Here is a 14,778-nt window from a genome sequence, read left to right as displayed (position 1 = left end):
AGCGTTTTGTAAACATTTAATCTCTTATGGAAAGTCTTTTATGATGCATTGCGGATAAAATTTTTTCCTTACTAATAGAAACCTTATAGAACAGACTGTCATAAACTAGCAGAAAGGCCTGGGCTCATTCAAGAACCATTAACTCACCAGAAGAGGATTTTTCTATTTTAATCACTTTCCCTTGGCCGACGGAATATGCGCGCCAACAGGAAATAGAGCCCACTGAACTAAACTCAAAGTTGTTCAACTTGGTGATTCCTGTAATGGTTTGCACATCGTCTGGCGTTTCTTCGATGGTATCCATCACCTTGGTATCGTACACCTTCCAAACCGCCATGGGATAGCAGAGCTTCCTTCAGGTCGCTGGCGGTGCAGACATCATGGCCTTCATTAATAAACGCCCTAATTTGGCTTTTACAGCTCGCAGCTAGTCGATCTGCAGCCCCTTTCCCGCCTTGCGGGTCGCTGAAATCGACGCGGACTATCTTCACTCCGGTGTTCGCTGAAATTTCTTGGCACTTCGTTAACGTGCGGGAGGAGTGGTAGCAGCCGGCGTTATCTTGCCTGAAGTAGGCCTTGTTGATTTCAGGATACTCTTGCTTCAATGTGGCTAGAACATGTTGCATAATCGCGGTTACACTTAGAAGTTGTAAAACATTCTAATCATTGATCATTGAAATATGAGCAATAATATAAAATGTTGATCAAAAACAACCCATACTGGCTATAATAATATCACTAGCTGAAGATATACTGTAAAGAGGGAAACAAAATTGCATTTGCAATATTAAAACTATTGTTTATTTTGAAACTGAGTTGAACTGTTGTTGTTTTCCTCTTTGTATTAATAACTAGGTTCTTTTTTAATGTATGAAACTTTTTATGGAAGGGGAAATTTCCATGGATTGCATCATAGACTTTTTATGGCAGTAACAGTTCCTTCAGCTAACCTAATTCACAAGCTTCCTGCAAAACATTAACTATTGATGTCACATGTTTCTTTCTTTTTTTTAAACATTAATAATATAAACAGTGACAGAGCAATAATTTCATTAAACAAATGTACAAAAAAAGTAATGAACATCACAGTCCAGTATAGTCCCTTTCGTCTAGTCCCATTGGGTTAGGGTAGGAGGCTCCAAATGACCATTCAGACATCCTCGGACCTGGATGACTTAAGGGACCTTGTGCGGCATTATGCAAGCTTGGGTAATAGCCAAGATTTCCATTGTGTGGTTGGTGTTCATTTCCAGAATAAGGTGTGCTATTAAGGCTGGCATTAGGTCTGTGGCTGAGCAAAAGCTGAAACAATCTAAGCTCATGCTCTCTGGATTTTTCCATTTCTTCTTTCATGAATGATATCAGTTCTTTGGTGGGGTCATTTTGAACAGCCTCTCTTACAAGGGTCAATACCTCTGTTGTTGCTGAATCCAGTCTCTCTTTAGACAACTGCCTTCTTTTTGTTTTTATTAGAAAAAAATAGTTCTTTTTCCTTGACACTGTCATCCGAGATTTCCACAGACAAATCACTAGGTGAACTTGAAGCTGAGGGCTCTGGTGCCAAATAGGGCTGGCAAGATTCCCTTGTCTTCACCACTTCAAAGAAAGTGGTGAACCACTTGCCTAATCCTTGATCTTCTTGAAATCGTTTGATTCCATTTGCAGATTTTTGTGTCAGGGCTGCCTGCTTACACAGAGAGACACATTTTTTGAACTTGCTTCGCAATTGATTCACAGAGGAATCGAAGTGTTCACCTCTAGCAGAAACTCTGGCTTTAACTTCTTTTGAAATTTCTCCATACAGCTCTCCATTTCTCTGTTTCTTTGTATTTGTGAAAATAAGTTTCTTTTTATATGAGCTGTTACTCACAATGATATTGATGAGATCATCAAGTGCCTGTGGACACCACTTGGCTTTTCGAACTGGTTTCTTTTTCTTTTGTCCATTGGCCTTTTGCATGAAAATTTTGAGAGATGTGTCCAAGTCTCCACCCTCTTCAGATTCTTCATCTTCTTCATCCACTTATACCTCGTCATCATCATTGCCTGCTGTAGCCATTCTATTCCTACCAATGGAAAAACAATAAAATACATTATATTACTGCCATCCGCCACAAAATAAGCATGATGATAAGTCCTACAAATTTTTATCTTGTCCACTAAATAAACAATGGTATCAGTGCTTTCCTAGTATGTCATCAAAATTTGTTTTAACATTCTTTTACAAACTTTTGTAGTTGACTACTTGGCTTGTTTGTTATTGATAGGAAACAGGTTTTTAAAGATCACGAGAACAATAACAACTCTCAAACATGGCAGTAGAAATATTAAATTATGGCATCATCAGTATCTCGGCTCCATAATTGAAACTAAACATGTGGTTGTGTTGTTTTCATACTGACCTCGTTATATCTTCTTTGATGGATTTCTTTTTTTTAGAAGACCGTTCTTCCTGCTTTGAAAGATCTCGATCTTTGCGGAATTCATCAGAATCATATTTACCTGCGACCTTTTCGCTCTCTTCCATAACTTCTCGGAAACATGGCTCACAATATGCGACTGAAGTGCCCGCTTTCCAGCCCTTGACAGTTTCATCATTCTCGAACACAGAACAGGGAATACAGAAGCATTCCTGGCATCTTAAACAAGTATCTTTTGTATTGTTAAAACAAGAGGAGCAACATTGTTCTTCTTTACCCGCCATTTTCTCAAATTTAGTATTCTGCGCATGACAACAACGAAAAAACAAGCGGGATTGTGGGAAAAAATTATTAATGTAATGTATGCATAATGTATGCGTAATGTATGCATTTAGTTCGGCACATGTAAAGATCGACGTATGAATCAAAGTCGATCTTTTGCCGTTCTATTCTATTATGTGCCGAACTTAATTATTAGGTTCGGCACATGTAAAGTTCGACGTTTGAACCAGGCCTTAATATGAAGGTCACAATTTACTATATCATCCTGTTATCGAAAGCATTTTTTTGCTACAAGGAAAAAATGATACGACTTATCTGGTTGATAAAATGTTCGTAACTTCTATAATTCGAACAAGAATTAAATGCGAAAAACTCAACTATCCTGCCAAAAGTTTTTTTTAACTGTTATGATATTTTAAAGACGAAGAAGTTATCCATTTGTTTATTTATCCCCCGGGAGCTTTTTTAGTTTTAACACTCTGTCAATTTTGGCACGAACACCCATATAGCTTGTCTTATCAGAGGGATCGAGCACTCTTCGATTCATTCAAAGTATTTCACCAAGTTGTTGCAGTGGTTACTGATACAGTTTTCACTCTCGAACTTGCAAGTTCCTTTTAAATAAAAGCCTTTTACAATCATCAAGGGTCAGCGCAATGAAATGAACTTACGCCCCCAGCGGGAAATGTACACAACTATCCATTTCCAGTCTGCAAATGACAATACTACGACTAAATATTTCTATGCTGTGCTGTGACGACACAGTGAGATGAGATTTACTGATCATCGTTCGCGACACGCACGTCACGTGGTGTTATGACAGTTGTTGCACGCGATCGTTTGAAAACCATCCAATGACTGGGTATATTTCGATATATCGTTCTCCAAAGAGATCATATTTTGAAAAGAATGGTTCTATATTTTTCAAGATTTCTCTTGGTGGACCCTAAATATTTAATTTTAAATGGAGCAAAAAACTGTCAAATTTAAACATCTCATGGTGAGTTAACTACTATGGAAATTCAACAAAGCATAGTTGAAATGTTTGTTGTACGCGTTTACATCGATTAGTTTTGAGACCAATTGTTTTAAGCGCATAAAGCTGTTACAAGCTTTCGCCGTTCTGGAGAAATGGATGGAAATGAAGGGTGCTAAAACAATGAGGTGACTTTTCAGTTAACAATAAGTGATACGTCTCTCCGTTCTGGAAATAGGAAATTTACCAAAGACTCGGTAAGTGGATTTTTTCCTAGCTAACTGTTTATCTGAAAATTGATTTATCTAATACATCACTAAGAGAGCTTTCAAATTCGTTTTGTCAATAGTGTTACAAAAAGGAAAAAAAAAAAAGAAAAATACAGCGGCGAAATCGAAAGTTAGCTAATTGCATTACTCACGCCATTTTAGTAATGAAGGCTACTGACTAGCGCTCTACAGCGGATGGACATTTTGAGTAAAACAAGATAAGAGGACAACCAAGGATTGAATAATTCAACTGTAATGATAAAATGATGTATAAGGGCTACTTCCAGTACGTTCTGCGGTCATTAAAGTAAATTGTTTATTGGTGTGAGCTAGCCATGTTGGGTTCTTACGTCACAGTTTGTTCTGGCAAGTTTTTAAATGCTAAAAGTAGTGAACGCCTATTTAACAACATTATGTCTTCATCAATTGAAATTTAACAGGTATCAAAAAATGACCGCTCTTCTTTAACATTTTCAATTGTTTAAAGGTATTCTATAGTGCTCAAGGGGCGTGCTCATCACACAGAAGCATCTTGGTATCTTGCGGCTTCCCAGGCCGTGATCATATCTAATTAGCAGTCTGTGATCACGTTTTCCACTCGTGATTTCTTGTCATAATTTGTGTGGCTACTGCCTCCTAGAGGAGGCGAAGCCATCTCTATCGATATCATTCCTTTGTGATCACACTCTCTTTACAGGCATAGTCACCACGTAAAATGTTATTCCCGTGAATCACACCTTTAACACTGAATATTTTGAGTCACACATTTTCAAAAATTCACTTACCAATTGTACCTAATCAACATCTTGAAAGGAGCAAAACTTTATTTTGATCCAAAATTAAAAATAAACCCTTAGTGGTAGGAAGTTTAGACACGAAATCAAGTTTTAAAGACACATCGAGGCCTACAGATGAACGTCATATTTCGCTGTGAAGAATAAAATCGGTACCAAGGGTGAGCAAAGGATTTATTCCATGTAATTGCATTTAATTTCATTCATTCATTGCATTAATAATTAATTATTACATTGAGCTTCATTAAGATATGTGTACATCTCTTGTTCAAATATTTGTTTGGTGTTAGGGTCACTTAGGACAATAGGCAATTTAGTTACGGAAGACTGCAAATGCTAAACGCAATTATTTTAAGCTCCTGAAGAGAGAAATGACCCATTTCCTTTTTTTTTTACTCATTTCGAATTCCTTCCTCCTCGTCCCCGTTTCCGTTAACTACATTGCCATTCCCTAACTACTATCAGAAACTGATATAGGTACCATTTAGTATTAATAAAAATTAAGCACTAGCATTTCTTGTGTTCCTTGTAAATAAATCAAGGAGTACGTAAAGTTGTATTAAGCGATCCTTACTGCGAAAGCTTATACATGTACGCACTAAATGTAATTCAAGCTTGTGAACAGTTTTCAGTTAAGTGTCAAAAGTCATGACTTATTCCCAGTCTTCTATTATGTCTAGTCTACGATCAGAACAGTCAATGTTACTCACGTATGTCAAAAGTGAAGAATATCGACATTACATATCAATAGTGAACTAGTTTAAAGCATTCTCAGCAAACTGAGACTTTTTCAGGCTTGTCCAGTCACTGCAACCGGCTTTAGTTCATGTATCTGCTGGAAATTTTGTCATAGGTTTTCCGCTATCAGATCTTTGCTTAATCATATATTACGTTGCATATAATCTAAAGTACACTTGGCGACACTCAGTTGAAATGCTCCTGGTAAGATAAATATATTTATTGAAGTTGTGCAATTTCTCTAAAACATGATGATTGATTCCACTACTCTCTTCTATTTACACAGTTTAAACTGACCTACAAAATAATTCAATCTATCTCAGTTTCCTCTGAGTAGACCATCTATGATTTACGTTAAATTTTTCAGTTCTTGGTTTATTAAGATATAGCAAGTGTTTATCTCATTTGCTATGCGTTGAAATTTCTTCTCGGGTTCAGAATATAAATAATTGATCAGGGAATCGCGTGTAACTTCATTCCTATCCCTTAAACCTTACCCCAACCTAAACCCAAAATACTTAACACTGGCATTTTGAATTTCTTTTCCACGCCATGATGCCTGGTTCCATAGGATTGGAACAAGGGCAATGTATTTTATTCAAAACTTTTCAACTGAGAATTTTTTTCATTTTAGAGTGAAACTGCAATAAAAACAGTTAATCTTTGATGCCATACCTTACCACCTTACACTAGATAATATCTACCCACACCAGTCCTTACATAATGGTGCTGCTTTGTTTTCAAAGCAACTATCAGACTGAACGCATCATTAGCACTAACAAATGAGGCATGAAATTTTTGAGAATAAATCGAAGCAAACATTACCATACCGTGCTGCACCCTGTTTTGCAGCTTCTAACGTTTTGAGAAAAAAGTTTCGTCATACTTGCTAATTATCATGCTGATTGATGTTCTTGCATGTTTAGTATTTCAATATTTAAGCATTTCCTTTTTATTATTTTAATAATTTTTTGTTATTAGTTCTTTTAGCAGCAATTGATTATTTGTGATTATTTTTAATGAAAGAGATGCTTTGTAAGATGTGAAAATCAAAGCTTATTTGATTGCAAGTTAACAGGACATCATCAGCGTATAAAATCTATAGAAGGAATTAATGGTTGTCATAAAAAGGGGACATCGCAAAATCCCTGAAGTACGTGAACCTGAGGATCAATTTATGAGTTCTCTTATTTCTTGAATTTTTGGCTTCACATTCAGTCTGTACCAAAATAACATGAGGGATAAGCAGGAAGGTAAAGTTTTCAGATGTAGTGGAATCCACAGTTTTTTACAAAAATATTATTGACCGTCATCACTTTTTTTTTTCTATGCCTATAACGTAAGATAGCGCCTGTTTGTATCGCACTGACTTACGCTAAATTAGCCATGGTTTATGATTACAGCAATAGAAGGATGAAAAAAAAACGAAAAAAAATTAAAACATAATAAAAGGCTCGAAAGCTTGAGATTTTGTGTCTTGCAGATTTTACTTGAAGATTTCTTTGAAGATCCTTCGGGCAACCGTCTTCCATGACAGAGCTCTCTGATGAGATTTATTATTCTAATGAAATAAATACCTGTCTACCACCAAAGAGAAAATCTGCTGATAATGTTTACGATAGAGAAGAAATGTTCACTACGTCACGTGTTAAAAACCTTATACACATGTACCTACAGTTTAATTTATGAATCCTCTTACTACGCCAAGTATATTTGCTTCACATTCAGTCTGTTCCACAGTAGCGTGAGAGACACAAAGTTGGCCGTTCAAGTTTGTAGATGAAGTAGGATCCACAGTTTTTTATAGAAATATATGTTGAGAGTTTGCAACCAGTAGAGCGATCACTAAAGCAGACTTTCCTTTTAACTTCACCATCTTCCAGTGTAGGATGAGCATCGTTTAACCAGCCTGACCACTCTGTACCACATCTGTATGCTGGCACAACTGTTGTTGGCATTTTTGTTCCTGCAGCTCCAACAAAACGATACCATCCCACAGGGAGTTTGTCGTCACACGCCCCTTGGTTCAGGGGTGTTACGTAACTGGTCTTTCTACTGGCATCACTCAGACTTTGAAAATTATCACATGGGTCGGCTGAAAAAGTTAAATAGAAATTTTAAAAGAATTTACAGAATCAAGGGTAAAAATTTTCGACTGGCTTCATTCAGGTTTGAATAATGATGGCAAGGATCGGCTACAAAAAATGATTATTTTAAAAGCATTATGGTCATTACCATCAATGGTAAAATATATTTTTCTATATTCATTTGAATTCCAGCAGTTTACCAACCAGCAGTAGACCTTGCATTTTACGAGAATGATAATAACTATTTACTATATGGCTTTAGTGTGTTGCCGATATAGCGCACGCTCTGATTGGCTAAGAGAGAAATCAGTTCAGGGTATTACACAGCAGTAATGCCCACGGCCAATGACAGATTATGCAAACTGGGAAGAGCATAAATTCCAAACATCTACCGCGGCTAGTCTCTTTCTCTTTTGGAAAATTCGAGCGCATGAAAACGATGAAGGCCGATTAAGAGTATGAGGAGTAAATTCAATTACAAGGATCAAATAGTTGTGAAGAACAGCGAATGTACAGTTACTTTTGAGATTGTGGACGGGGTAAACAAACAAGAAAACATTAAATCTCACATCTAATATAAGAAATCGTTAAAATTCGCATAGACAAGCTGCCAGTAACATGATAAAATTCCAATGAAATGTTTCCTTAATAATTTTTTTAATAAGTTGTTTTTGACTTACCAGCTGGTTACCTTGGCGGGCACAAATAAAGAACAATTTAAGTTCACCGTGACGTATACAAAGCTTACATCCCTAACTGAATAACGCCATCGGCAGATCTGTCATACATCCTTAGCAGAATACCGCGAAAAAAACTTATAGTTTTACGCTTTCCATGAATTCACAGCAATTATCGAACGATTAAATTTTGTCACAGCTAGTTTAGCAGTTATCATCACCAAATTTCCTAGCTATTACACTAGTAAGTTAAAACTCAGTTTCCGCTGCATAACATCACATGTCGGTTGAGCGGTTCTTGTTGGCAGCAGTATTTCTGATTGCATGTAGTGTTAGACGTTCAAAAGGCTCGTGAGGTTTATCCATAATTCTCTCAGAGGGCGGAGACTTGATGACCAAGGCGAAAGTGTGGACTGAATATATTCTGAGCAGTGCATTCCGAAACATTGGGATTTTTTCCTAAAGGGCCGTGCGAGTTTGGACTATTTTGCAGCAATTTTCTGTCTTTTCTGTATGCTTTCCAGTTGGCCATTTCCAATTGTCTTGAAAGTCTCACAAATATTTTCTCATCAAATTGTGTCACTTCTATATTGATATCAGTCTTTTTTAAGGCTGCGAATTAAATCATTTTTCCGAAAAATAAATGTATGCTTGATGGTATACGTAACAGTGGTGTAGTTCACCGATTGCGTAGTTTTACCGCGGGTTTGAGTCGATAAATGAATAATTAAATGCGCGCATCGCCGGATGTTAATTGACGACTTGCGCTTGAGTAAATTTTCTTTTTTCCAAGTCAAAAGCTATATAAAAAATTCTTTGTAAGAAAAATATTATTAGTTTTAAGAAAAGCAGGATCTTAATTAGAGTCTCTTCTTTCTTAACAGTGCATCGAAGGATAGCTCAAGGCAAATGCGTGACTTTGCTCATACCGGTCAGAATAAACGCTGGTATTGGAAAACTCTGTACCAGGTCCCTCAAGGGGCACGTTGTTCAATGCAGCCTCAGTCTTTGTTTGTTGTCGAGTCTCGAAGATATCCTGAGAGTTACGCAAAATCTAAAGAAAATCTCCCATTTACTTTTTGCAGTATATTTTTAATCCTGCTGCTTTCCTCTTCTTGACTCGATTTTAATGGCGAAAACATTTGAAAGACTTACTCTGAAATAAACAATTAAGAGATAAATTGCAGGACATTTAAGAAGTCTTTTTTGGTGTTACCAGGTAGACGCATGCTACCAGAAATATATGCATGCATTTCAATTTTCTTTTCATCTTTATTTTGGTTTTTAACACGTTTACGAAGTTTTGCACCTTCTAGCTCCAAGGTTCAAAATAAGACTTGCGATTTCGTTTCACGCCGTCGTCTATAATTATTATAAGGTCTATCCAAAATTTAAGGGTTCCGTAACATGATGAAAGGCGATGTAAAACAACTCACCAAGGATCTTATTTTCTAGCAATGTCGATTACCATGGAGTAGATGTTACTGTTCTCCAGTCCACTCAGGTGGAATTTTATAATACTAAACAAAATACATCAAATTCACCTGTGCAATTGTGTCCATTTCCAGTATATCCACGTGGACAGTAGCATACATGTGATCCAATGGTGTTGGTGCAGCTTGCATACTTATGACAAGAGTGGTTTCCTTTACACTCGTCAACGTCTATGAAATCACAGATGAAAAAATGGGATTTGAAAATTATGCAAAAATTGCTGTGCATAAGCCATTACCGTGTTAAAGAGTGCAAGCCATGGCTGTTTTCAACCTTTTGTTGGATTGCGAGAATAGAAGATTGTCGTACATGAAGAAAACAAGTTATCTATGTAGATAGCTATCACTTAATAACTTTTGGTCGAGTAACTGCCTCATTTAATTTGAAGAATTAAAACATGGCCTATCACGTTACCAAAATAAACATCAACAAACGACCAACCAAACAAAATCCCATTGTAATGGTTAACACGAATCTGAAGGCGTTTGAGACTGTTGACTGTACCTGTACAATTCTGCCCATCTCCGATAAATCCAGGTTTACATGTGCAAACGTATGATCCATGTGTGTTATTACACGTAGCCTCCTTGTGGCATTTGCCAATGAATGCTTCGCATTCATCAATATCTGTCATAAAATTTGAAAGAAATAAGGACAAAAAATAAAATAAATTGATTAAATATCAACTAAAGTCATACGCATTTTCGTTTCTATCAAAGAGCTATAGGAACTCAGCAATTCGCAAAAACCTCAATTTGTTTGTAGCTTCCTGCTTTGAGTGGTTCTCTGGTGAGACCCTTCAATAAAGCAATTTTCTTCTGAGCTCTCCTTGCAGTTACTATATTAAGCATTCGACACACATATGAACTGCTTTTATTTTGCCATGGAAAGGTGTCGAACATTCAAGGAAAATAAAAAAATAAAACAAAAGAAAGAAACAAAAACTAAAACAAATACAAAAAACAAAAACTGAAACAATTACAAAAAACAAAACAAAAAAACAACAGACAAGCAGACAAACCAAAACAAAACGAAACGAAAATATACAAACGAGCGAACTAAGAATACATTACACACGCTCACTAAAGTATTGACCAGTTGTCATACCAGTATTGAAAATCAGAAAGAATCTCATATGCGTTCATTTCAAGTGTTGAACTCATACCCTTTTCGCAATATTCTCCTTCGAATCCAGGGGGACACAAGCATAGATATCCCTTGAGTGTAAATCCAGACTGGCAAGTTGCGTTATTTTCGCAGTAGAGACTCTTGTCACAAGCGTTCTAAAAAATAAGAAAAATTAAAATGAAAGGAGAAACGAAATACCGAATGATCGAATACACGAAATTTGCATAAACATTAGTAATCGTTATTATATTATTCAAAGGCGATAATTTCGAAAAATCGATTTGTAACTCACCTTCGACCCACGATAATAAAAATTGGCATCAGTTGTCAAGTCACTGTCGTATTTCAGATGAGTGGCGTTATTAAGTTCACAGATGTGCAGTGGTACATCATCCTCTGGATCTTTTTTGAAATTAAGACTGACACAGTCATCGTTCAGGTAGCACATTAGCTCACAGTCATCCAAGGTATTGACACGTTTCTTTTCAATGGTATGGTTTACCAAACATCTTTCAGCAAAGAAGTAGTAGTCCGGAAACACCATTGAGCGCTCTCGCTCTAAAATAGACAAATTGAAATAATATATAGATTTAGCCAAGCCTAAGAGCAGAGCTCGCATTTTTTTTCCCCGCACATCTCAAGGGCACAACGCATTGCCCCGGTCAGGACTAGAACCCTGGTCGTTCGACTCGGAGCCCAGTGCACTGACCACTGGACTACTGAACAAAGCCGTGGCGTTGGCGTGCCCGCGGTACATTTGACCACGCATGTTAAAGGTAGCACCTTGTACGGTTGTACGGTCGTACATCCAATTTTTTTTGGTTTGACGGGTTACCACTATTTTGTATAATTATGGGGCTACGCTCTGCGAGCTCCGCTATGATTACAAAGCATACTTCTCCGTCGCAAAAAAAATCAAATTTCGAGTAAAAAGTTCTAAGAACAAATCTCTTAGCAAAAATTCACGGATCTCAGCAAACTATGGTAGCAAATGCGTTAAAAACATTAGTCAAGTCAAGTTTACTTTTTTTTTTCTTTATATAAACAGGTGCTTGACTATTTAGCATTTACTGAAGAAACATATAATTAAAGAGCTCCCATGCAGCTCTTTTCTTCGAACGATTATCGTGAACAGAGGGAATTCATGCAAATTAAAGCCGAGAAAAACCATTCTTGTTTTGCGTCAATTAGAAGATTTATATCCGTTTTCTAAAGTTTTCTGAACGTACGAATGTAGAATGAAATTTTAATTTTTTTTACTTTTGCAAGGCAATGAAAGTTGTTTGAATTGCTTAGCTATGGTGAATATTATCATCTCTTTATTTCCGTTATTGTTTTCTGAAAACAACTCATTTATCTGTTGATCATTTTAATTCATTAATTTTTTTCTCGTGTCGAATAAAGTCCACCCACATCATTTTACTGTTGTTGAAAAAATATTGATCACAACAGCAGAGTTTTAAAAACATTGAAAAATATGTATTTGCATAAAGTTCAGTCTGTGAGATTAATTATGAAAGAGCACAAAATTGGAAAATTGCAGGGAGCTTCTGCGCAAAATTTTTGTTAAGGATCATCTCAATTAAGCTATTTGTTCTTCGGTAAGTTTTAAAACCTCCACTTCAAAAAGTAATATTTGAAAGGAAAGGAAAGGAAAGCTTATGAGACGAGCTACGCTATCTTTTTAAACAAAGTTTCAAAATTAGAAAACGTGTTCTCTTCCAAATGCCAGCATTGTTCTTCTATGAAAATAACTTCGCTTAAGTCCGCTAAGAGAAGCCAACTTATCTTCCATGCAAATTAACGCATTCGCGTCTGCTCAACAACAACGAAATGTTTTTGATAGAATTAATTACCATTCCATTTAAATATGAGCTGAGCGTTAGGATTGAAGTTGTTTTGAATGTAGCAATTCGTAATCGCAGCAGTTCTTAGTTTTTTTGTAACAACTGAAAATATGGTTCATCATGATAACACCCCTTTGTTAAATGCTGCTATTATCTACAAAAGAAGTTTACAAGACTGAGGTTCCTTCCTTTAAAAACCCTGTTTGTTGAATTCAGGATTTTAATTTTTTCATAACGACACGTTAATAAGCTCAGTGCATTAACTGTTGTAAATCAGCGAAATAGAAATAAAGAGTGACGGAAAGTAAGATAGCTCGGGCTGAAGTATGAATATAGGGGTAGAAAATGATTTGCATTTTGTAACTCACCTTTACCAAACGTTAAGTAAGTCATCGATGAAGTCCAGACTGCAAATACTAGAAACGCTGAAAATTCCATGCTTCTTCAAGACAATGGAGCTCAGTATTGATGCTTTCAGTGCGCCACAAATTTCGCGTCGACCACCTGCATTTAATAATTAATTAAGTAATAGAAACCGACCTATAAGTATTAAAAAAGGGATGTCAACAAAATTAACAGCTGTCAGCCCTGGCCCTGCAAATAATATACGTGGGTACGCGTTTTAAAGTTTTTGAAAATGAACATGTTTCCAATGTCTTCCTTTGTGCCAGTTAGAAACACTTTGGTTTTGATGGGCTATGATTCCATCGGTGTTCATCAACAGATTAGTAAAAGGGATTTTACCACACAAATTTCCATAACATTAACTTCAATGGCTTCATAATTATAGTCAATGGAGTAAGTTTAAGACAATAACATTCTCTCAGGGGAAACTCCTTACAAGTTTAATCGAAGCATCAATAATTGACGAGAAGAAAATTCTCACAAAAGTATGGTAATAAAAATAGATCTTATGTACCGAAAGTCCCGCTCACGAAACCCTGCGGATAATGGTAAGCGGAGTGTAGGAGCAGACAGGTTGGCATAACTTTATTCACCAAAAAAGACGTTAGCCCTACACGCTCATAGTTAGCTTTCATTTTCCAAAAACACGAATTCTTAATTAGGACTATATCTTGAAATATATCTGAAATCATAAAATAAGTCACGTTCTTGGATGGAGCAAAATATTTTCTCATTTGGTCGTCCTACTTATTCGAAATAATACTGGAACGCAATAATTTAAGGTCTGAAGTTGTTAGCCATTTAATCTTCCCCGACATTCATTAACGTCAAAATTGATTCATGAAGAGTTCTAATAAGCTCTTTAGATTGAGCAAACAATAAACCTCCCGTAGACGGTGGTTATTAAACAACAGAAATTCCATAAATTTCTAAGCAACTTAAGACCTATGTCTCGATACATCAGGATTGAATAAAGATTGTCGAAGCAGAACCCCTCAGACAGCTTATAATGATTGAGCACGACGATCCAGTGTAAACAGCTGTTATACTTAAGCCAAAGCCTTAGTGAGACGACGCCCTGAATGTTGTTTTAAGCTGTAACTCCCACTTCACTACAGCGAGCAAAATATTTTCTCGTTTGGCACTCCTACTTACTCGAAATAATACAGGAACGCAATAATTTGAAGTCCTAAGTTATTAGCCATTTCATCTACCCCGACATTCATTAACATCAAAATTGATTAATGACGAGTTCTAATAAGCTCTATAGTTTGAGCAAACAATAAATCTCCCGTAGATGATGGATATTAAACAACAAAAAATTCCATAAGTTTTCTGAGCAACTTACGACCTATGTCTCGATACATCAGGATTGAATAAAGATTGTCGAAGGAGAACCCCTGAGTGTTGTTTTAAACGTCATTTTCATCTCAAAGATAATAGCAAATTGATGTTTAGAAAAGGTTTAACGTAATTTATGATTGGATTCATCCAAACCATTCAGTATCGGATCTGGCTTCCAAGGCCTTCATTGGAAGAACTATAAGACATTTTCAGGTTTTCCTACGTTAGATAAAATTGTTGAAGAGACATGTGAGCCAACATTTGGTTCCCGACTTATTTTTCTGATGGGAAACCATTTAAATCAACTTCCATATTTT

At 36.3% G+C, this 14,778-nt stretch overlaps 1 protein-coding gene and 1 pseudogene across 1 annotated transcript; both read right to left on the bottom strand.

The window, feature by feature from the left end:
- Window positions 1-1,083: 1,083 nt before the first annotated feature.
- Window positions 1,084-2,704, bottom strand: LOC131778478 (uncharacterized; annotated as a pseudogene).
- Window positions 2,705-7,203: 4,499 nt separating this feature from the next.
- Window positions 7,204-13,150, bottom strand: LOC136280675 (uromodulin-like). Its single transcript, XM_066166315.1, has 6 exons — window positions 13,081-13,150; window positions 11,158-11,423; window positions 10,903-11,020; window positions 10,242-10,364; window positions 9,788-9,907; window positions 7,204-7,574 (listed from the first exon to the last, which is right to left on the bottom strand). Exons 1-6 carry the CDS (start codon window positions 13,148-13,150, stop codon window positions 7,204-7,206), a joined length of 1,068 nt encoding a protein of 355 aa, XP_066022412.1.
- Window positions 13,151-14,778: the final 1,628 nt, after the last annotated feature.

Source organism: Pocillopora verrucosa, chromosome 5 (assembly GCF_036669915.1).
Source record: "Pocillopora verrucosa isolate sample1 chromosome 5, ASM3666991v2, whole genome shotgun sequence".
NCBI lineage: Eukaryota > Metazoa > Cnidaria > Anthozoa > Scleractinia > Pocilloporidae > Pocillopora > Pocillopora verrucosa.
The sequence above is the reverse complement of the archived record's forward strand: the minus strand, read 5'-3'. Positions and strand labels throughout refer to the sequence as shown.

Bases quoted from the DNA above. Each gene is read 5' to 3' on its own strand.
- LOC136280675 (XM_066166315.1), bottom strand. From the start codon at position 13,150: ATGGAATTTTCAGCGTTTCTAGTATTTGCAGTCTGGACTTCATCGATG. The intron at 11,424-13,080 runs GTGAGTTACAAA...TGTCTATTTTAG, and splicing joins TTACTTAACGTTTGGTAAAG to AGCGAGAGCGCTCAATGGTG. The intron at 7,575-9,787 runs GTGAATTTGATG...TAACTTTTTCAG, and splicing joins AAATGGACACAATTGCACAG to CCGACCCATGTGATAATTTT.